Source organism: Choloepus didactylus, chromosome Y, assembly GCF_015220235.1.
Source record: "Choloepus didactylus isolate mChoDid1 chromosome Y, mChoDid1.pri, whole genome shotgun sequence".
Taxonomy (NCBI): Eukaryota; Metazoa; Chordata; class Mammalia; order Pilosa; family Megalonychidae; genus Choloepus; species Choloepus didactylus.
Genome location: NC_051335.1, coordinates 18,885,667 through 18,910,062, shown reverse-complemented (window position 1 = coordinate 18,910,062; position 24,396 = coordinate 18,885,667). Strand labels below are relative to the sequence as shown.

The window sequence follows — 24,396 nt, the reverse complement described above, 5'->3', positions numbered from 1 at the left end:
GATGAATGTACAATTATGTAATGGCACTGTAAACAATTAAAAGTACGATTTGTTTTGTATGACTGCGTGGTATGTGAATATATCTCAATAAAATGATGATAAAAAAATGTTTAGAGAATAGACAGATGGACAGATAGATGAGTGGGCGGACACAGAGACAGATGGATAGAGAGTATGATAAGGCAAGGATGGCAAAATGTTAAAAGTGGGTGTATATTGGCGTTCTCTGTATGAGTTTTGCATTATTTTTGCAACTGTCCTGTAAGGTTGAAATTATTTCAAAATAAAATGTTAAAAAAAAAAAAAAAAAAAACATCACTCCCACCTGCACTCTCTTCAGTCCCTGAGTCAGCGTATTTATATGGCTCCACTGATCAAGGCCCACCCTGAATGGGTGGGGCCACACCTCCATGGGAGTATCCCACCAGAGTCACCACCCACAGCTGGGTGGGGCACATCTCCATGCAAACAACCTAATTCAAACGTTCCAACTTAATCCCCACTATTCTGTCTGCCCCACAAGATTGCATCAAAGCATATAGCTTTTTCTGGGGGACATAATACATTCAAACCGGCACACCATCTCTTGGCAATTGTGAATAATGCTGTTATGAACATTGGCGTGCAGATATCTGTTCGTGTCACTGCTTTCCGATCTTCCGGGTATATACCGAGAAGTGCAATCGCTGGATCGAATGGTAACTCTATATCTAGTTTTCTAAGGAACTGCCAGACTGACTTCCAGAGTGGCTGAACCATTATACCGTCCCACCAACAATGAATAAGAGTTCCAATTTCTCCACATCCCCTCCAGCATTTGTAGTTTCCTGTTTGTTTAATGGCAGCCATTCTAACCGGTGTTAGATGGTATCTCATTGTGGTCTTAATTTGCATCTCTCTAATAGCTAGTGAAGCTGAACATTTTTTCATGTGTTTCTTGGCCATTTGTATTTCCTCTTCAGAGAAATGTCTTTTCATATCTTTTGCCCATTTTATAATTGGGCTGTCTGTACTATTGTCATTGAGTTGTAGGATTTCTTTATATATGCAAGATATCAGTCTTTTGTCAGATACATGGTTTCCAAAAATTTTTTCCCATTGAGTTGGCTGCCTCTTTACCTTTTTGAGAAATTCCTTTGAGGTGCAGAAACTTCTAAGCTTGAGGAGTTCCCATTTATCTGTTTTCTCTTTTGTTGCTTGTGCTTTGGGTGTAAAGTCTAGGAAGTGGCCGCCTATTACAAGGTCTTGAAGATGTTTTCCTACATTATCTTCTAGGAGTTTTATGGTACTTTCTTTTATATTGAGATCTTTGGTCCATTTTGAGTTAATTTTTGTGTAGGGTGTGAGGTAGGGGTCCTCTTTCATTCTTTTGGATATGGATATCCAACTCTCCCAGCCCCATTTGTTGAAAAGACCATTATGACTCAGTTCAGTGACTTTGGGGGCCTTATCAAAGATCAGTCGGCCATAGATCTGAGGGTCTATCTCTGAATTCTCAATTCGATTCCATTGATCTATATGTCTATCTTTGTGCCAGTACCATGCTGTTTTGGCAACTGTGGCTTTATAATAAGCTTCGAAGTCAGGAAGTGTAAGTCCTCCCACTTTGTTTTTCTTTTTTAGAGTGTCTTTAGCAATTCGAGACATCTTCCCTTTCCAAATAAATTTGAAAACTAGCTTTTCCAAGTCTGCAAAGTAGGTTGTTGGAATTTTGATTGGGATTGCATTGAATCTGTAGATGAGTTTGGGTAGAATTGACATCTTAATGACATTTAGCCTTCCTATCCATGAACATGGAATATTTTTCCATCTTTTAAGGTCCATTTCTATTTCTTCTAGTAGAGTTACGTAGTTTTCTTTGTATACGTCTTTTACATCTTTGGTTAAGTTTATTCCTAGGTACTTGATTTTTTTAGTTGCTATTGAAAACGGTATCTTTTTCTTGAGTGTCTCTTCAGTTTGTTCATTTCTAGCATATAGAAACATTACTGACTTATGCGCATTAATCTTGTATCCCGCTACTTTGCTAAATTTGTTTATTAGCTCTAGTAGCTGTATCATCGATTTCTCAGGGTTTTCCACATACAAGATCATATCATCTGCAAACAATGACAGTTTTATTTCTTCTTTTCCAATTTGGATGCCTTTTATTTCTTTGTCTTGCCGGATTGCCCTGGCTAGCACTTCCAGCACAATGTTGAATAACAGTGGTGACAGCGGACATCCTTGTCTTGTTCTTGATCTTAGAGGGAAGGCTTTCAGTCTCTCACCATTGAGTACTATGCTGGCTGTGGGTTTTTTATATATACTCTTTATCATATTGAGGAAGTTTCCTTCAATTCCTACCTTCTGAAGTGTTTTTATCAAAAAGGGATGTTGGATTTTGTCAAATGCTTTTTCAGCATCTATTGAGATGATCATTTGATTTTTCCCTTTCGAATTTTTAATGTGTTGTAATACATTGATTGATTTTCTTATGTTGAACCATCCTTGCAAGCCAGGAATGAACCCCACTTGGTCATCTGTATGATTTTTTTAATGTGTCTTTGGATTTGATTTGCAAGTATTTTGTTGATGATTTTTGCATCTATATTCATTAGGGAGATTGGCCGGTAGTTTTCCTTTTTTGTAGCATCTTTGCCTGGTTTTGGTATTCGATTGATGTTAGCTTCATAAAATGAGTTAGGTGGTGTTCCATTTTCTTCAATGTTTTGAAAGAGTTTGAGTAAGATTGGTGTCAGTTCTTTCTGGAAAGTTTGGTAGAATTCCCCTGTGAAGCCATCTGGCCCTGGTCATTTGTTTGTGGGAAGTTTTTTGATGACTGATTGGATCTCTTTGCTTGTGATGGGTTGATTGAGGTCTTCTATTTCTTCTCTGGTCAGTCTAGGTTGTTCACATGTTTCCAGGAAATTGTCCATTTCCTCTACATTATCCAGTTTGTTGCCATACAGTTTTTCATAGTATCCTCTTATAATTTTTTTAATTTCTTCAGGATCTGCAGTTACGTCACCTTTTTCATTCATTATTTTGTTTATATGGGTCTTCTCTCCTTTTGATTTTGTCAGTCTAGCTAGGGGCTTGTCAATCTTGTTGATCTTCTCAAAAAACCAACTTTTGGTGATATTTATCCTATTGTTTTTTTGTTCTCTATGTCATTTATTTCTGCTTTAATCCTTGTTATTTCTTTTCTTCTACTTGGTTTAGGATTGGTTTGCTGTTCATTTTCTATCTTCTTCAGTTAATCCATTAGTTGTTTGATTTTGGCTCTCTCTTCCTTTTTAATATATACATTTAGTGCTATAAATTTCCCCCTCAGCACTGCTTTTGCTTCATCCCATAGGTTTTGGTATGTTGTGTTCTCATTTTCATTCGTCTCTATAGCAATTTCTCTTGCTATTTCTTCTTTAACCCACTGATTGTTTAGGAGTGTGTTGTTTAACCTCCAGGTATTTGTGAATTTTCTAAGTCTCTGATGGTAATTGACTTCTAATTGTATTCCATTGTGATCAGAGAATGTGCTGTGAATAATTTCAGTCTTTTTAAATTTACTGAGGCTTGTTTTCTGTCCCAGCATATGATCTATTCTGGAGAAAGTTCCGTGAGCACTGGAAAAATATGTGTATCCCGGTGATTTGGGATGTAATGTTCTGTATATGTCTGTTAAATCTAATTCATTTATCAGATTGTTTAGGTTTTCAGTTTCCTTATTGGTCCTCTGTCTGGTTGATCTATCTATGGGAGAGAGTGATGTGTTGAAGTCTCCCACAGGTACTGTGGAAACATCAATTGCTTCCTTTAGTTTTGCCAGTGTTTGTCTCATGTATTTTGTGGCACCTTGATTGGGTGCATAGACATTTACGATTGTTATTTCTTCTTGTTGAATTGCCCCTTTTATTAGTATGTAGTGACCTTCTTTGTCTTTCAAAACATCCCTGCATTTAAAGTCTATTTTATCTGAGATTAATATTGCTACACCTGCTTTCTTTTGGCTGTAGCTTGCAGGAAATATTTTTTTCCATCCTTTCACTTTCAATTTCTTTGTGTCCCTGTGTCTAAGTTGAGTCTCTTGTATGCAACATGTTGATGGTTCATTTTTTTTGATCCATTCTGCGAATCTGTATCTTTTAATTGGGGAGTTTAATCCATTTACATTCAACGTTATAACCGTGAAGGCATTTCTTGAATCAGCCATCTTATCCTTTGGTTTATGTTTGTTATATATATTTTTCCCGTCTCTCTATTAATATCCTTTATTGTACTCATACCGAATCTCTTTAGGACTGAACCTTTCTCCAGGTCTCTCTGTCCTGTCTTTGTTTCTCTGTCTGTAGGGCTCCCTTTAGTATCTCCAGTAGGGCAGGTCTCTTGTTAGCAAATTCTCTCAGCATTTGTTTGTCTGTGAAAAATTTAAGCTCCCCCTCAAATTTGAAGGAGAGCTTTGCTGGATAAAGTATTCTTGGCTGGAAATTTTTCTCATTCAGAATTTTAAATATATCGTGCCACTGCCTTCTCGCCTCCATGGTGGCTGCTTTGTAGTCACTACTTAGTCTTATGCTGTTTCCTTTGTATGTGGTGAATTGCTTTTCTCTTGCTGCTTTCAGAACTTGCTCCTTCTCTTCCGTGTTTGACAGTGTGATCAGAATCTGTCTCGGAGTGGGTTTATTTGGATTTATTCTATTTGGAGTTTGCTGAGCATTTATGATTTGTGTATTTATGTTGTTTAGAAGATTTGGGAAGTTTTCCCCAACAATTTCTTTGAATGCTCTTCCTAGACCTTTACTCTTTTCTTCCCCTTCTGGAACACCAATGAGTCTTATATTAGGACGTTTTATATCATCTATCATATCCCTGAGGTGCGTTTCGATTTTTTCAATTTTTTTCCCCATTCTTTCTTTAATGCTTTCGTTTTCCATTCTGTCATCCTCCAGGTCACTGATTCGTTGTTCAACTTCCTGTAGTCTTGCACTATGAATGTCCAGAATCTTTTTCATTTGGTCGACAGTTTCTTTAATTTCCATAAGATCATCTATTTTTTTATTTAGTCTTGCAATGTCTTCTTTATGCTCTTCTAGGGTCTTCTTGATATCCTTTGTATTCTGTACTATGGTCTCATTGTTCATCTTTAGTTCTTTTAGTAGCTGCTCTGGGTGCTGTGTCTCCTCTGATCTTTTGATTTGGGTGCTTGGGCTTGGGTTATCCATATCATCTGGTTTTTTCATATGCTTTATAATTTTCTGTTGTTTTTGGCCTCTTGGCATTTGCTGAACTTGATAGGGTTGTTTTAGGATGTGTAGACCAATTGAAGTCCTTATCTCTAATTTATGAGATCTACAGCTTCGTGGAGTACACTTTCTCTAACCAGCAGGTGGTGTCCACGAGCCACCTGTTCTCCACAAGCCAGTTCTCCCCTGCTTTGCCTTTGTGGTGAGTGGGGGAGTGAGTCTTGTGGGGTCCAATTGGTGTAGCAAGCTTGCGTGTGTAGTTGGTGTTGCCCGTCCTGTATATGGGGTGTGTTTCTGGGCAGTCAGGGAGTGGGTGTGGCTCTAACAATCAAATCTCCCTAGTGATCCTGGAGTTTTAAAGCTGCTGCAATAGTCTAATCCTTCTGTTCAGCCCTGCCACAGTTTGTCTCTGTCAGTGACCCACAAGTCCTTGGTATTGGTGTATGGCTCCTGAGACTTGGAAGTGGGTCCCTCTTCTAGGCCGTGCACCCCCTGGTCCTCTGTTGAGGGATGACTGTGCTTTGTCACAGGTGAGTGCCGTCCCCCCCAGGGCGGTTCTGGGCTGCTGGGCTGTGTAGGGAGGCTCTCAGTCTGCTGAAATGATGGAGATTTCGCTGATCTCAATAGTTCCACATTTTCATGAGTGTTGTATGAAGTATGCCCAAAGTCAGATTGCTCTGTGTTGTCCAGTCCATGCAGTTCCTGGCTTTCTACCTACTTTCCTGGAGGAGCAACTAAAACATACAGCTCACCAGTCTGCCATCTTGCCCCCTCAGCATTCATTCTTAACCTTCATCACAGGAAGAATGCATAAGACCTGGCCCAGTCCGCTCCACGCTCTCGGGTTCGCTCCGCTGCTGACGATGGTGAGGGAGCAGAGGACTGTGCCGAAGAGGAGGCACTCCGCTTCAGGCCGCGCTTGCCACACTTGGGACACCTCACAGGTGGCGGGACCCGGGACCACCCGGAGTCGCCATCTTCCTCCACTCAAACGCCACCGCCGCTGCTGCTCTGGCAGGGAGAAGCTTTTTTGTCTTTTGAAACCACTTTCTGATACAGTCTTTAATATTTTTTTAAATTCAGTTTTATTGAAATATATTCACATACCATACAGTCATCCATGGTGTACAATCAACTGTTCACAGTACCATCATATAGTTGTGCATTCATCATCTTAATCTGTTTTTGAACATTTTCGTTATACCAGCAAGAATCAGAATAAGAATAAGAAATAAAAATAAAACACCCAAATCATCCCCCCCATCCCACCCTATTTTTCATTTTGTTTTTGTCCCCATTTTTCTACTCATCCATCCATACACTGGATAAAGGGAGTGTGATCCACAAGGTTTTCACAATCACACTGTCACCCCTTGTAAGCTACATTGTTATACAATCATCTTCAAGAGTCAGGGCTACTGGGTTGGAGTTTGGTATTTTCTGGTATTTACTTCTAGCTATTCCAATACATTACAACCTGAAAAGTATTATCTATGTAGTGCATAAGAATGTCCACCAGAGTGACCTCTCTACTCCATTTGAAATCTCTCAGCCACTGAAGCTTTACTTCGTTTCATTTCACATCCCTTTTTTGGTCAAGATGTTCTCAATCCCACGAGGCTGGGTCCAGATTCATCCCTGGGAGTCATATCCTGCATTGCCAGGGAGATTTGCCCCCCTGGGAGTCAGGTCCCATGTAGGAGGGAGGGCAGTGAGATCACCTGCTGAGGTGGCTTAGTTAAAGAGAGAGAGCCACATCTGAGCAACAAAGATGTACTCAGGGGGAGACTCTTTTTAATATTTTTTAAAAAGTTTTATTCACACGCCATACAGTCCATCCAAAGTGTACAATCGGTGGCACTTGGTATAATCACAGAGTTGTGCATTCATCACCACAATCAATTTGCGAACATTTTCATTTCTTCAAATAGAAAAATTCCATACCCTTTGTTACCCCCCTATTGTTGACCTTAGTATTGGTATAATACCTATGTTACAGTTGATGAAAGAATATTACAATGTTTGTTACTCTTAACTGTAGTCCTTAGTTTGCATTAGTTTTATTTTTCCCCATATGCCACCCTATCATGAACACCTTGTGGTAGTGACGTACATTTGTTCTGGTTTATGTAAGAACTTACTTATGTTTATACAGTTAACCACAGTCGTCGTCCACAACAGGTTTCTCCATGTTATAAAGTCCCATGTTTTATCCTATAACTTTCCCTCTAGTGATACACATGTCCCTAGACTTCCACTTCCAACCATACTCACAGTTAGCACTGTTAATTACACTTACAGTGTTACGCTTCCTGTATCCATTTCCAGACATTTATAATCAACCTCATCAAAAATTCTGTATACCTTAAGCATCGTCTCCCTGTTCTCTACCCTCTTTCTGTCTCCTGGTAACCTGTACTCTAGATTTTAACTCCCAGAATTGATTATGATTAGTTCATATTAGTGAGACCATATATTTGTCTTTTTGTGTCAGGCTTATTTCACTCAACATAATGTCCTCAAGGTTCATCCATGTTGTTGCACACATCAGGTCTTCCCTTCTTATAGCTGCATAATATTCCATATGTATATGCATAATATTCCATATGTATATAATATTCCACATGTATATACCACATTTTGTTTATCCACTCATCAGTTGATGCCCATTTTGGCAATAAGGAACAATGCTGCTGTGAACTTTGGTGTGTTTTCTAGTCTCTTAAAGGTCCCTTTCTCTCTTTTCCTGTGGTTCTTTCCATACCCATTTAGTGACGATTCACCCTTTTTCTGTCCGCTCTTCTGTTGTTCTGAGAAGACTTTCCTTAAACTCACAGGCTTCTTGTAATGGTCGATCCCCATCTGGCTCCTCCTTAAAACTAGCTCAGATATTTCTGTTCCATTGTCTTCTGTGTTTCCCTTTGTGTTTAGATTGTATTAGCCTTGGTATTTAGTGTGTCCTCTCTAGCACACTTTTTACCTCATTCTTTTTGTTGTTATTTTGCTGTTTTTTTTTTAACTAATTTACTCATTTTTTCAACAGATGTTTTGATCCTCACCTATTATGTGTCTGGGGCTAGCCTAGGGTTGAGGGCAGTATCACTTGTTAGTTGATAAAGTGATTTTTATTTATAATCTTGGCAACAGTCTTGTGAGGTATTAGGTGTTTTAAGTATTTCCATTTCATAGAAGGGGAAAATTAATCTTAGAGATGTTAAATAACTTGTCTGAAGTCATACAGTGAGTGGCAGAGCCAGCGTCATCAGACTCCACATCCTGTAGTTCTCCACAACTGACTTGTAAAGATAGACAATGGGTAGGAATTGCCTATCAAATCCTGTTTTCTAGTCCATGTTAAAATGTGTTTATATTACTGGATAGGTCTTAGATGGCATAGTGAGGATAGAGAGCAAACAAACTCCATTTTCCTTTCTCATGAGAGATTGAATTTTCTAGGACCCTTCTGTATTTAATTTTTATGTGTTTTTAATTTTGTTAGGCTTTTGAAAACAACCTTTTTCGTGCCCCAATTTATCTTCATAAGATGCCAGAAACTGATTTTCTGATCATTCGGACAAGACAAGGTTACTATATTCGGGAATTGGTGGATATTTTTGTGGTTGGCCAGCAGTGCCCCTTGTTTGAAGTTCCAGAGCCCAACTCCAAAAGAGCCAATACGCATATTCGAGACTTTCTGCAGGTAAGAATGGGGAGCCAGGGAGTGGGTCAGGGTGCACTTAAAAAGGTATGTAGATTTGGGGGCACATCAGGAAAGGTCAGAACACATTGGGACTTAGCAGAAGAGGGGAACTTGATAAGGACCTTTATCTTTTACTTTACCAAATGAAACACATTTGGTTTATTGGGCAGGTTTTCATTTACCGCCTCTTCTGGAAGAGTACAGATCAGCCACGGCGGATCCAAATGGAAGATATAAAAAAAGCCTTTCCTTCCCATTCAGAAAGCAGCATCAGGAAGAGGTTAAAGTTCTGCGCTGACTTCAAACGCACAGGTTATCAGTTGTGACTAGTTATTTGCCTTTTTTGCCTTTTTCCAAGGAAAGAATTATGATTTTCAGTGAAGGATAAAGCACATACAGGTAATAAAATAGAAATTAATGACCAAAGCTGTATTAGGGTTATCTAGGGAAACAGAACCAACAAGAGATAATCTGTAAATTTTATGAGATTTTTATAAGAACTGTCTCATATGACTGTGGTGATGGGTAAGTCCAAATTCCATAGGGCAGGCCACAAGGTGGGAATTCTGATGAAGGTTTTTGATGAATTTCCCAGGAGAAGCTGGCTGGCTGAAGTAGGGATTGAAGTGCTCTCTTCTTGCTCACTAGGTCCAGTCAACAAGATATCATCAATATAATGGACCAGTGTGATATCTTGTGGGAGGAAGAGATGATCAAGGTCCCTGCAGACTAGATTATGACATAGGGCTGGGAAAGAGAAGGTAATGTGGCAGGAGTGGGGGCCATGGCATTTGGGCCACTTTCTCATGTAATTTCCTTGTGCTTTCAGGACCTGTTCGAGCCCTATCTTGTACATACCACTTCTGTTTTATGAAGGAGTGCTGTTGTGCACGCCCATCTTTATGGGTTGGCGGGTCAGACAACACCTACCTCATGATAGGCAACTCAGGTCTCATGGTAACTTGGTGGCCCATCGTTAAGCGTTTGGTCTCTACTAAGGCCCTATAGTGGGCCAAAAGCTTCAAAAGGAAAGTAGATGTCTGCAAGATATACTTCAAAATCCTAAGGGTCTGCATTGTGATTCTCCTGTAGGGGCCTGCCAAAGGCTCCAGACAGCATCTCTGTTTGCCACTGACACTTCCAACATCTTTGGATCTGCTGGATCATAAGGCCCAAATGGCAGAGCAGCTTGCATAGCAGCCTGGGCCTGTCGCAGAGCCGCCTCTTGTTTCAGTCCCAACTCAAAACTAGCAGCTTTTCAGGTCACTTGGTAAATGGGCTGGAGTAGCACACCCAAATGTGGAGTATGTTGTCTCTAAAATCCAGCCAGACATTGTGCCTCTTTTTTGGTATGTAGGAGGGGCTAGATGCAACAACTTATCCTTCACCTAAGAAGGGATATCTCAACTTGCCCCACACCACTTGAAAATTTCTGTTTCACTGAGGTGGAAGGCCCCTGTATTACTGGATTTTTCTCCTACCCTCTGACTTGCAAATGCCTTACCATCAATAAGTCTATAGTAGTTGCTACTAGCAAATCTTTACTCTGGAGACTGACTGCTTTTTTGATTTTGTTTGCCAGGAAATTTAATGTGATTTTTGGGAAGGAAGTAATATACCAGGTTTCCTTGTGGTAGAATTCTTAGAAGAGATGTTTTGTATGAGATGCAGGAAACGTAGCAACGGAGGCTTTTTGGCCAGTCATGCTAACTATTGCTAGGCCTCTTGTCTTCTAGGGCATTGCCTCCTTCAGTCTTGGTTTGCTATTCCTGTTGCTGTCAATGAATCTTAGCACCTTTGGAATTCAAAGCAGTCTCATTCTCCCTCTTTGTGTTTTTTTCAGGGATGGACTCAAACTCGTGGGTGCTGAAGTCTGATTTTCGTTTACCTACTGAAGAGGAGATTAGAGCTATGGTGTCTCCAGAGCAATGCTGTGCTTACTATAGCATGATAGCTGCAGAGCAGCGACTGAAGGTAAACACCTTTCTCTTACCACTGCCTCCATGTGGGTTTTTCAGAGGTATGGAGAGAAAAATACTCTTTCTTCATGGATTAGAGATGATGGTCATTAGGTTATTGCAGTAGGGAGCTTTCTCTGTGTACATCAGTTATGGGGAAAACTACAATGTAGCCAAATTTCAGTGGAGAGGTTTAAATGAAGGACTTAGGGCATGTTGTTTTGCTTTGAAAATCATTGCTTGACGATATGAGTGGTTTGAATCTCTTTTTTCCAAGACAGCCATGTAAGCAAGGAGAGTACCTCAGTTGTTCCCCACAGTCTCCCAGGTGGGCAGAGATGATGATTGTTCTGGAGGTGAAGTTTATCAAAAAGGGATGTTGGATATTGTCAGATGCTTTTTCAGCATCTATTGAGATGATCATTTGATTTTTCCCTTTTGAATTTTTAATGTGTCCTAATACATTGATTGATTTTCTTACATTGAACCATCCTTGCAAGCCTGGAATGAACCCCACTTGGTCATGGTGTATGATTTTTTTAATGTGTCTTTGGATTCGATTTGCAAGTATTTTGTTGATGATTTTTGCATCTATATTCATTAGGGAGATTGGCCGGTAGTTTTCCTTTTTTGTAGCATCTTTGCCTGGTTTTGGTATTCGATTGATGTTAGCTTCATAAAATGAGTTAGGTAGTATTCCATTTTCTTCAATGTTTTGAAAGAGTTTGAGTAAGATTGGTGTCAGTTCTTTCTGGAAAGTTTGGTAGAATTCCCCTGTGAAGCCATCTGGCCCTGGGCATTTATTTGTGGGAAGCTTTTTGATGACTGATTGGATCTCTTTGCTTGTGATGGGTTGATTGAGGTCTTCTATTTCTTCTCTGGTCAGTCTAGGTTGTTCACATGTTTCCAGGAAATTGTCCATTTCCTCTACATTATCCAGTTTGTTGCCATACAGTTTTTCATAGTATCCTCTTATAATTTTTTAAATTTCCTCAGGATCTGCAGTTACGTCACCTTTTTCATTCATTATTTTGTTTATATGGGTCTTCTCTCCTTTTGATTTTGTCAGTCTAGCTAGGGGCTTGTCAATCTTGTTGATCTTCTCAAAAAACCAACTTTTGGTGATATTTATCCTCTCTATTGTTTTTTTGTTCTCTATGTCATTTATTTCTGCTTTAATCCTTGTTATTTCTTTTCTTCTACTTGGTGTAGGATTGGTTTGCTGTTCATTTTCTAGCTTCTTCAGTTGATCCATTCATTCTTTGATTTTGGCTCTTTCTTCCTTTTTAATATATGCAGTTAGTGCTATAAATTTCCCCCTCAGCACTGCTTTTACTGCATCCCACAGGTTTTGGTATGTTGTGTTCTCATTTTCATTCGTCTCTATATATTTAGCAATTTCTCTTGCTATTTCTTCTTTAACCCACTGATTGTTTAGGAGTGTGTTGTTTAACCTCCAGGTATTTGTGAATTTTCTAAGTCTCTGATGGTTATTGACTTCTAATTGTATTCCATTGTGGTCCGAGAATGTGCTTTGAATAATCTCAATCTTTTTAAATCTACTGAGGCTTATTTTATGTCCCAGCATATGATCTATTCTGGAGAAAGTTCCATGAGCACTAGAAAAGTATGTGTATCCTGGTGATTTGGGATGTAATGTTCTGTATATGTCTGTTAACTCTAATTCATTTATCAGATTGTTTAGGTTTTCAATTTCCTTATTGGTCCTCTGTCTGGTTGATCTATCTATAGGAGAGAGTGATGTGTTGAAGTCTCCCACAATTATTGTGGAAACATCAGTTGCTTCCTTTAGTTTTGCCAGTGTTTCTCTCATGTATTTTGTGGCACCTTGATTGGGTGCATAGACATTTACGATTGTTATTTCTTCTTGCTGAATTGCCCTTTTTATTAGTATGTAGTGGCCTTCTTTGTCTCTCAAAACATCCCTGCATTTAAAGTCTATTTTATCTGAGATTAATATTGCTACACCTGCTTTCTTTTGGCTGTAGCTTGCATAAAATATTTTTTTCCATCCTTTCACTTTCAATTTCTTTGTGTCCCTGTGTCTAAGATGAGTCTCTTGTATGCAACATATTGATGGTTCATTTTTTTTGATCCATTCTGCGAATCTGTATCTTTTAATTGGGGAGTTTAATCCATTTACATTCAACGTTATAACCGTGAAGGCATTTCTTGAATCAGCCATCTTATCCTTTGGTTTATGTTTGTCATATATATATTTTCCCCTCTCTCTATTAATATCCTTTATGGTACCCATACCGAATCTCTTTAGTATTGAACCTTTCTCCAAGTCTCTCTGTCCATTCTTTCCTTCTCTGTCTGTAGGGCTTCCTTTAGTATCTCCAGTAGGGCAGGTCTCTTGTTAGCAAATTCTCTCAGCATTTGTTTGTCTGGGAAAAATTTAAGGTCTCCCTCAAATTTGAAGGAGAGCTTTGCTGGATAAAGTATTCTTGGTTGGAAGTTTTTCTCACTCAGTATTTTAAATATATCATGCCACTGCCTTCTCGCCTCCATGGTGGCTGCTGAGTAGTCACTACTTAGTGTTATGCTGTTTCCTTTGTATGTGGTGAATTGCTTTTCTCTTGCTGCTTTCAGAACTTGCTCCTTCTCTTCCGTGTTTGACAGTATGATCAGAATCTGTCTCGGAGTGGGTTTATTTGGATTTATTCTATTTGGAGTTCGCTGAGCATTTATGATTGTTTATATATGTTGTTCAGAAGATTTGGGAAGTTTTCCCCAACAATTTCTTTGAATACTCTTCCTACACCTTTACCCTTTTCTTCCCCTTCTGGAACACCAAGGAGTCTTATATTAGGACGTTTTATATTATCTATCATATCCGTGAGGTCCATTTCGATTTTTTCAGTTTTTTTCCCCCATTCTTTCTTTTATGCTTTCATTTTCCATTCTGTCATCTTCCAGGTCACTGATTCGTTGTTCAACTTCCTCTAGTCTTGTACTATCAGTGTCCAGAATCTTTTTAATTTGGTCAACAGTTTCTTTAATTTCCATAAGATCATCTATTTTTTTATTTAGTCTTGCAATGTCTTCTTTATGCTCTTCTAGGGTCTTCTTGATATCCTTTGTATTCTGTACTATGGTCTCATTGTTCATCTTTAGTTGTTTGAGTAGCTGCTCTAGGTGCTGTGTCTCTTCTGGTCTTTTGATTTGGGTGCTTGGGCTTGGGTTACCCATATCGTCTGGTTTTTTCATATGCTTTATAATTTTCTGTTGTTTTTGGCCTCTTGGCATTTGCTGAACTTGATAGGGTTGTTTTAGGATGTGTAGACCAATTGAAGTCCTTATCTCTAATTTATCAGATCTACAGCTTCGTGGAGTACACTTTCTCTAACTAACCAGCAGGTGGTGTCCATGAGCCACCTGTTGTCCACAAGCCAGTTCTCCCCTGCTTTGCCTTTGTGGTGAGTGGGGGAGTGAGACTTGTGGGGTCCAATTGGTGTAGCAAGCTTGCGTGTGTAGTTGGTGTTGCCCGTCCTGTATATGGGGCGTGTTTCTGGGCAGTCAGGGAATGGGTTGGCTCTAACAATCAAATCTCCCTGGTGATCCTGGAGTTTTAAAGCTGCTGCAATAGTCTAAACCTTCATTTCAGTCCTGCCACAGTTTGTCTCTGCCAGTGACCCACAAGTCCTTGGTATTGGTGTATGGCTCCTGAGACTTGCAAGTGGGTCCCTCTTCCAGGCCGTGCACCCCCTGGTCCTCTGTTGAGGGATGACTGTGCTATGTCACAGATGAGTGCCATCCCCCCAGGGTGGTGGTTGCTGCTGGGCTGTGTAGGGAGGCTCCCAGTCTGCTGACATGATGGCTGAGTGGGGCTTTGTTAATTCACACTGCTCCACCTTCCCAACTCTGGAACAATCAGCTGAGGTTGCAGGGTCGGCTAATGTCCACACCCAGTTTTCTGGAGTGTGCCTGTTATTTGAAGCACTTCCGTCACACTGGGTTGTCTGGGGCTGGCGATGGGCAGGAGTGTTTCCTGTCCACCAGGATGATGGCTGTGAGCGGACACCCCCCTTTTCTTGGGAAGTTGTTGTGTTTAGTAAAATTTCTCAGCCACTGGATTATTGCCTTTTGTCTCAGAGCTCTCTTAGTTCTGCTCTTGTCTTGACCTGCCCAAATTGCAAGTCTTTGAAGCTTTCTGTATTGGGCTTCTTAGAGTAATGGTTTTAGAAAAAGAAATAAGGATTTAAAAAAAGAAAGGGCCCTCCTCAGAGATCTAATGGGTTATTGAAATGCTAAGAGACAAAGCAATTAGGGCCATTAAGGAAAGGTCCACAGGGCAGAGAGATCAGCTTTTCTTCGGGATTTACATATGAGCCTCAGGGCCTGAGCTCTGCCCTTCCCCTTTCTATGTTCACCAGAAGTCCAAAAATCCTCCGCTTTTATTTTGGAGTTTTTCGTGTTGTTTTTTTCTGTGTCTGTCTCCTCTCGGCTGGGCTGGCTGCTCTCAGATTCTCTGGTGTCTGGTCTCAGTCTATCTATGGTTGGAGTTTGGATGAGTAGAATGAGTTTCCGATAAGGGCTGCCACTACAGTTCTCCCTTCTCCTTCCTGGAGCTGACAGCCCCTCCTCCCACGGACTGAGCCTGGTAGGGAGGGGCGCGAGTCCCCTGGCCACAAAAACTTACAGATTTCGCTGATCTCAGCAGTTCCATATTTTCATGAGTGTTGTATGAAGTATGCCCAAAGTCAGATTGCTCTGTGGTGTCCAGTCCACACAGTTCGTGGCTTTCTACCTACTTTCCTGGAGAAGTAACTAAAACATACAGCTCACCAGTCTGCCATCTTGCCCCGCCTCCTCTGGAGGTGAAGTTTAGAGAAGCACAGTATCCTTATCAGGCTATGATATGAAAGGCCATCTGGAGTGGGACAGCACAGCATTTTCCCACTGAGTTAATGAGTCTGAGTTGATGAGCGTCTCTAATTAGCTTCCTTATGGGCCCTGATTATCCTATCAGCTCGTAAGTTCCTTGAAATGTGGTAGTATATCTTCTGTTAGCCCCTAAGGATGTAGATTGCTGATGACTTTACAGATCCCATCCTCTATGCAAAATATGCTTTGATATTCTGTACTTGGTATTCAGTAAAACTTGTGCTTTGTGTTTTTTCAACCCATTGATTGATTTATGAATGGATTTGCCCTCTTCCAGGATGCTGGCTATGGTGAGAAGTCCTTTTTTGCCCCAGAAGAAGAAAATGAGGAAGATTTCCAGATGAAGATTGATGATGAGGTTAGGCTTACACTAATTTTATTTGTATATAGCATTTATCCTTTTTTAAAAAACAGCTTTATTGAGATGTGATTGACATGCAATAACAGCACATATTTAAAGTGTGCTGTTTGATATGTTTTGATGTATGTAAAACATCATACATCAAATGTATGAAACCCTTATGGCAGGATAATGAACACATCTGTCACCCATCCCCAAAGTATCTTTGTGCTCCTTTTAAATTCCTTTCTCTTGCCTCTTCCCTCCTCCTTCCTTGTCCCCTGGCAACCACTGATCTGCTTTCTTTTACACAATAGATTACTTCATATTTTCTAGAATTTTAGATAAATGCAGTCTTACACTGTGTATTTTTTCTTGTTTGTCATCTTTAACTCAGAGTAATTATTTGGGATTCATTCAGGTTGTTGCATTATCAGTAGTTTGTTCCTTTTTATTGTTGCGTAGCATTCCATGGTATGGGTGTACCATGGTTTGTTTATTCACCCATCAAAGGACATTTTTGTTGTTTTTAGTTTTGGGCTATTACAAATAAAGCCGCTGTGCATATTCATGTACAAATCTTTGTATGGACATAATGTTTCTTTTTCTCTTGGGTAAAAACCTAGGAGTTGAGTGACTGGATCATATGACAGGTATATGTTTAACTGTTTAAGAGACTGCTAAAGTGTTTTCCAAAGTAGCTTTACCATTTCACATTTCCACCAGACATGCCTGAGATTTCTGATTGCTCTGCATACTCACCAATGCTTGGTATAATCTTTTTAATTTGGGCCATTCTGAGAGGTCTGTAGTGGCTTCTCATTGTGGTTTTAATTTGCATTTCCCTAGTGGCTAAGGATGTTGAGCATCTTTTCATGTGCTTATTTATCCAGATACCATCTTTGGTGAAGTGCCTGTTCCTCTCTTTTGCCCTTTTTAGATTGAGTTGTTTGTTTTCTTACCGAGTTTTGAGAGTTCTTTCTATATTCTAGGTAGTAGTCCTTTATTAGATAGGTGATTTGCAAAGATTTCTTATCATTATGTGGCTTGTCTTTTTTTTTATCTTCATTTTATTGAGATATATTCATGTACCACGCAGTCATACAAAACAAATCGTACTTTCGATTGTTCACAGTACCATTACATAGTTGTACATTCATCACCAAAATCAATCCCTGACACCTTCATTAGCACACACACAAAAATAACAAGAATAATAATTAGAGTGAAAAAGAGCAATTGAAGTAAAAAAGGACACTGGGTACCTTTGTCTGTTTGTTTGTTTCCTTCCCCTATTTTTCTACTCATCCATCCATAAACTAGACAAACTGGAGTGTGGTCCTTATGGCTTTCCCAATCCCATTGTCACCCCTCATAAGCTACATTCTTATACAACTGTCTTCGAGATTCATGGGTTCTGGGTTGTAGTTTGATAGTTTCAGGTATCCACCACCAGCTACCCCAATTCTTTAGAACCTAAAAAGGGTTGTCTAAAGTGTGCGTAAGAGTGCCCACCAGAGTGACCTCTTGGCTCCTTTGGGAATCTCTCTGCTACTGAAGCTTATTTCATTTCCTTTCACATCCCCCTTTTGGTCAAGAAGATGTTCTCCGTGCCACGATGCCAGGTCTGCATTCCTCCCCGAGAGTCATATTCCACATTGCCAGGGAGATTCACTCCCCTGGGTGTCTGATCCCACGTAGAGGGGAGGGCAGTGATTTCACCTTTCAAGTTGGCTTAGCTAGAGAGACAGGGCCACATCTGAGCAACAAAGAGGCATTCGGGAGGAGGCTCTTAGGCAAAACCGTAGGGAGGCCTAGCCTTTCCTTTGCAGCAACCGTCTTCCCAAGGGTAAAACCTGTGGTAGAGGGCTCAACCCATCAAACCACCAGTCCCCTATGTCTGTGGTCATGTTAGCAACCATAGAGGTGGGGTAGGCGAATACCCCTGCATTCTCCACAGGCTCCTCAAGGGGGCACTACATCTTTTTTTTTCCTTGTTTGTCTTTTTTTTTTTTTTTAACTTTCCCTTCTTTTTTAAATCAACTGTATGAAAAAAAAGTTAAAAAGAAAACAAACGTACAATAAAAGAACATTTCAAAGAGACCATAACAAGGGAGTAAGAAAAAGACAACTAACCTAAGATAACTGCTTAATTTCCAACATGTTCCTACTTTACCCCAAGAAAGTTACCTAATATAGCAACATTTCTGTGAACTTGCTCCTACTATATCCATCAGAAATTAACAGACCATAGTCATTCCTGGGCGTCCCCAGAACGTTAAATAGCTTATCTGTTCTTCTTGGATTATTGTTCCCCCGTCCTTAATTGCTCTCTATTGCTAGTTCCCCTACATTCTACATTATAAGCCATTTGTTTTACATTTTTCAAAGTTCACATTAGTGGTAGCATGTAATATTTCTCTTTTTGTGCCTGGCTTATTTTGCTCAGCATTATGTCTTCCAGGTTCATCCATGTTGTCATATGTTTCACCAGATCGCTCCTTCTTACTGCCGCGTAGTATTCCATCGTGTGTATATACCACATTTTATTTATCCACTCATCTGTTGAAGGACATTTGGGTTGTTTCCATCTCTTGGCAATTGCGAATAATGCTGCTATGAACATTGGCGTGCAGATATCTGTTTGTGTCACTGCTTTCCTGTCTTCCGGGTATATACCGAGAAGTGCAATCGCTGGATCGAATGGTAACTCTATATCTAGTTTTCTAAGGAACTGCCAGACTGACTTCCAGAGTGGCTGAACCATTATACAGTCCCACCAACAGTGAATAAGAGTTCCAATTTCTCCACATCCCCTCCAGCATTTGTAGTTTCCTGTTTGTTTAATGGCAGCCATTCTAACCGGTGTTAGGTGATATCTCGTTGTGGCCTTAATTTGCATCTCTGTAATAGCTAGTGAAGCTGAACATTTTTTCATGTGTTTCTTGGCCATTTGTATTTCCTCTTCAGAGAACTGTCTTTTCATATCTTTTGCCCATTTTATAATTGGGCCGACTGTACTATTGTCATTGAGTTGTAGCATTTTTTTATATATGCAAGATATCAGTCTTTTGTCAGATACATGGTTTCCAAAAATTTTTTCCCATTGAGTTGGCTGCCTCTTTACCTTTTTGAGAAATTCCTTTGAGGTGCAGAAACTTCTAAGCTTGAGGAGTTCCCATTTATCTATTTTCTCTTTTGTTGCTTGTGCTTTGGGTGTAAAGTCTAGGAAGTGGCCGCCTAATACCAGGTCTTGAAGATGTTTTCCTACATTATCTTCTAGGAGTTTTATGGCACTTTCTTTTATATTGAGATCTTTGGTCCATTTTGAGTTAATTTTTGTGTAGGGGGTGAGGTAGGGGTCCTCTTTCATTCTTTTGGATATGGATATCCAACTCTCCCAGCCCCGTTTGTTGAAAAGACCATTATGACTCAGTTCAGTGACTTTGGGGGCCTTATCAAAGATCACTCGGCCATAGATCTGAGGGTCTATTTCTGAATTCTCAATTCGATTCCATTGATCTATATGTCTATCTTTGTGCCAGTACCATGCTGTTTTGGCAACTGTGGCTTTATAATGAGCTTCAAAGTCAGGGAGTGTAAGTCCTCCCACTTCATTTTTCTTTTTTAGAGTGTCTTTAGCAATTCGAGGCATCCTCCCTTTCCAAATAAATTTGATAACTAGCTTTTCCAAGTCTGCCAAGTAGGTTGTTGGAGTTTTGATTAGGATTGCATTGAATCTGTAGATGAGTTTGGGTAGAATTGACATCTTAATGACATTTAGTCTTCCTATCCATGAACATGGAATATTTTTCCATCTTTTAACGTCCCCTTCTATTTCTTTTAGTAGATTTATGTAGTTTTCTTTGTATAGGTCTTTTACATCTTTCGTTAAGTTTATTCCTAGGTACTTGATTTTTTTAGTTGCTATTGAAAATGGTATCTTTTTCTTGAGTGACTCTTCAGTTTGTTCATTTCTAGCATATAGAAACATTACTGACTTATGTGCATTAATCTTGTATCCCGCTACTTTGCTAAATTTGTTTATTAGCTCTAGTAGCTGTATCATCGATTTCTCAGGGTTTTCTAGATATAAGATCATATCATCTGCAAACAATGACAGTTTTACTTCTTCTTTTCCAATTTGGATGCCTTTTATTTCTTTGTCTTGCCGGATTGCCCTGGCTAGCACTTCCAGCACAATGTTGAATAACAGTGGTGACAGCGGGCATCCTTGTCTTGTTCCTGATCTTAGAGGGAAGGCTTTCAGTCTCTCAACATTGAGTCCTATGCTGGCTGTGAGTTTTTCATATATGCTCTTTATCATGTAGAGGAAGTTTCCTTCAATTCCTACCTTTTGAAGTGTTTTTATCAAAAACGGATGTTGGATTTTGTCAAATGCTTTTTCAGCATCTATTGAGATGATCAATTGATTTTTCCCTTTTGACGTGTTAATGTGTTGTAATACATTGATTGATTTTCTTACGTTGAACCATCCTTGCATGCCTGGAATGAACCGCGCTTGGTCATGGTGTATGATTTTTTTAATGTGTCTTTGGATTCGATTTGCAAGTATTTTGTTGAGGATTTTTGCATCTATATTCATTAGGGAGATTGGCCGGTAGTTTTCCTTTTTTGTAGCATCTTTGCCTGGTTTTGGTATTCGATTGATGTTAGCTTCATAAAATGAGTTAGGTAGTATTCCATTTTCTTCAATGTTTTGAAAGAGTTTGAGTAAGATTGGTGTCAGTTCTTTCTGGAAAGTTTGGTAGAATTCCCCTGTGAAGCCATGTGGCCCTGGGCATTTATTTGTGGGAAGCTTTTTGATGACTGATTGGATCTCTTTGCTTGTGATGGGTTGGTTGAGGTCTTCTATTTCTTCTCTGGTCAGTCTAGGTTGTTCATATGTTTCCAGGAAATTGTCCATTTCTTCTGCATTATCCAGTTTGTTGCCATACAGTTGTTCATAATATCCTCTTATAATTTTTTTAATTTCTTCAGGATCTGCAGTTACGTCACCTTTTTCATTCATTATTTTGTTTATATGGGTCTTCTCTCTTTTTGATTTTGTCAGTCTAGCTAGGGGCTTGTCAACCTTGTTGATCTTCTCAAAGAATCAACTTTTGGTGATATTTATCCTCTCTATTTTTTTTTTCTCTATGTCATTTATTTCTGCTTTAAATCCTTGTTATTTCTTTTCTTGTACTCGGTTTAGGATTGGTTTGCTGTTCATTTTCTGGCTTCTTCAGTTGATCTATTAGTTCTTTGATTTTGGCTCTTTCTTCCTTTTTAATATATGCGTTTAGTGCTATAAATTTCCCCCTGAGCACTGCTTTTGCTGCATCCCATAGGTTTTGGTATGTTGTGTTCTCATTTTCATTCATCTCTATATATTTAGCAATTTCTCTTGCTATTTCTTCTTTAACCCACTGATTGTTGAGGAGTGTGTTGTTTAACCTCCAGGTATTTGTCAGTTTTCTAAGTCTCTGATGGTTATTGACTTCTAATTGTATTCCATTGTGGTCCGAGAATGTGCTTTGAATAATTTCAATGTTTTTAAATTTATTGAGGCTTTTTTATGTCCCAGCATATGATCTATTCTGGAGAAAGTTCCATGAGCACTAGAAAAGTATGTGTATCCTGGTGATTTGGGATGTAATGTCCTGTATATGTCTGTGTGCCGGTTTGAGTGTATTGTGTCCCCCAAATGCCATTATCTTTGTAGTCTTGTGTGGGGTAGAAGTTTTGGTGTTGGTTAGATTTGCTTGGTGTGTGCCCCACCCAGCTGTGGGAGACAATTTTGATGAGATGTTCCCATGGAGGCTTGGCCCCACCCATTCGGGGTGGGCCTTGATCAGTGGAGCTATATAAATGAGCTGACTCAAAGAGGAAAGAGAGTGCAGCTGGGAGTGATGTTTTGAAGAGGAGCAAGCTTGCTAGAGAGGAACGTCCTGGGAGAAAGCCGTTTTGAGGCCGGAGCTTTGGAGCAGATGCCAGCTGCCTTCCTAGCTAACAGAGGTTTTCCGGAGGCCATTGGCCATCCTCCAGTGAGGGTACCCGATTGCTGATGTGTTGCCTTGGACGCTTTGTGGCCTTAATACTGTAACTGTTTAGTGAAATAAATCCCCGTTTTATAAAAGCCAATCCATCTCTGGTGTTTTGCATTCTCCAGCATTAGCAAACTAAAACAGATTTTGGTACCAGAGAAGTGGGGTGCTTTTGCTGCTGTGTTTGCAAATACCAAACATGTTGGAACGGCTTTTCAAATGGATAAGGGGAAGACTTTGGAAGAATTGTGAGGGGCTTGATAGAAAAGGCCAAAACTGCTTTAAAGAGACTGTTTGTGGAAATATGGACTCTAAAGATACTTCTGATTAGGACTTGAGCAGAAATGATGAATGTGTTGTTGCAAACTGGAAGAAAGGTGATCCTTGTTTTAAAGTGACACAAAATTTGGCAAAATTGAGTCCTGGTGTCAGATGGAAGGAAGAATCTGGAAGCAACAACCTGGAATACTTAGCTGAGGAGATCTCCAGACTACGTGTGGAGGACGTATCCTGGCTTCTCCTTGCAGCTTATAGTAAAATGCGAACAGAGAGAGATAAGCTTAGAACTGAACTCTTGGGTTCAAAGAAACCAGAAGTTGATGGCTTGGAAAATTACGGGCTTCCAGTGGGTAGAATCCCAGAAGCTACAGCCCAATGTGAGGACAAGCCAAGATTGGATAAGGAGTTAAGCAGAAAGGATTTGTGGAAACTCCTATTGTCTGATGGCTTTGACCCCTGCATGCTTCATGCAAAGCCAACAGAATTTTTGCGAGATCTTTATAGACGGAGCCATTGCCGGTCTGGACTGGAGGAGACAGACAAGGAAAAAATTCAAGGAAAAATTTCTTCAAAGACAGAGCCATGGAGGTTGAGGTCTGGAGTCAAGAGGTCTCGGGCTGGGAGAGCAGAGCAGCCCACATGCATGGAAAGGGTGAGTTTGCCCTGGAGGTCGAGGGCGGGCTTTCTGCCTCGATGCTCTGGAAGAGTTTTGCCACCTCAGGTCCCAAAGAGGGTGGAGCACATTTCCAGGGAATTGGGGAGAGCCTGGCTGCCACCACACTGTTCTGAAGGGGTTGAGCGTGTGCCCCGGAGATGGAAGGGAATCCGGGAGCTGCCCCGATGTTTGAGGAGGGTGGGGCCGAGAAGGTGGTCTCCCCAATGTGTGGATATGTTGGAGCACTCACCCAAGCATTTGGAGAGGAAACAGCTGCCAAAAAGGGCCTTGGGAAGGGTTAGGTTCCCGCTCTCTCAAGCCCCAAGGATGCAACATTGTTCTGTAAATGACTCTCGGACTTTGAAATCTAATGGACTTTGTCCTGTGGGTTTTAGGAACTGTCTTGCTTCTGTTAACCCTGTTTTCCTTACTGTTTCTCCTTATGGCAATGGAAATGTTTATCCTATGAATGTCTCTCCTTTGTATATTGGAAGCACATAACTTGTTCTAGGTTCACAGATCCACAGCTAGAGGGGAATTATCCCTTAGGACTGACCAAGCCTAAACTGATTTTGATGGGATTTTGTACTTAACTTTTGTTGCTGAAATGATTTAAGTTTTTGTGATATTGTGATGAAATGAATGTATTTTGTATTTGGAAAGATAATGTCATTTTGGGTGCCAGGGGGTGGAATGTGCCGGTTTGAGTGTATTGTGTCCCCCAAATGCCATTATCTTTGTAGTCTTGTGTGGGGCAGAAGTTTTGGTGTTGGTTAGATTTGCTTGGAGTGTGCCCCACCCAGCTGTGGGAGATAATTTTGATGAGATGTTCCCATGGAGGCGTGGCCCCACCCATTCGGGGTGGGCCTTGATCGGTGCAGCTATATAAATGAGCTGACTCAAAGAGGAAAGAGAGTGCAGCTGGGAGTGATGTTTTGAAGAGGAGCAAGCTTGCTAGAGAGGAACGTCCTGGGAGAAAGCCGTTTTGAGGCCGGAGCTTTGGAGCAGATGCCAGCTGCCTTCCTAGCTAACAGAGGTTTTCCGGAGGCCATTGGCCATCCTCCGGTGAGGGTACCCGATTGCTGATGTGTTGCCTTGGACGCTTTGTGGCCTTAAGACTGTAACTGTGTAGTGAAATAAATCCCCGTTTTATAAAAGCCAATCCATCTCTGGTGTTTTGCATTCTCCAGCATTAGCAAACTAAAACAGTCTGTTAAATCTAATTCATTTATCAGATTGTTTAGGTTTTCAATTTCCTTATTGGTCTTCTGTCTAGTTGATCTA

General features: G+C 40.3%; 1 protein-coding gene across 2 annotated transcripts in view; it reads left to right on the top strand.

Moving 5' to 3' along the window:
- Positions 1–24,396, top strand: part of TAF1 (TATA-box binding protein associated factor 1) — a 145,270-nt gene that overhangs the window by 19,261 nt on the left and 101,613 nt on the right. For both annotated transcript variants that reach the window (XM_037822723.1, XM_037822722.1), the window contains exons 15-18: positions 8,722–8,922; positions 9,093–9,234; positions 10,766–10,896; positions 16,069–16,149. In XM_037822723.1, the coding sequence (XP_037678651.1) occupies positions 8,722–8,922; positions 9,093–9,234; positions 10,766–10,896; positions 16,069–16,149 (555 nt within the window). The remainder of the gene's footprint in view (positions 1–8,721; positions 8,923–9,092; positions 9,235–10,765; positions 10,897–16,068; positions 16,150–24,396) is intronic.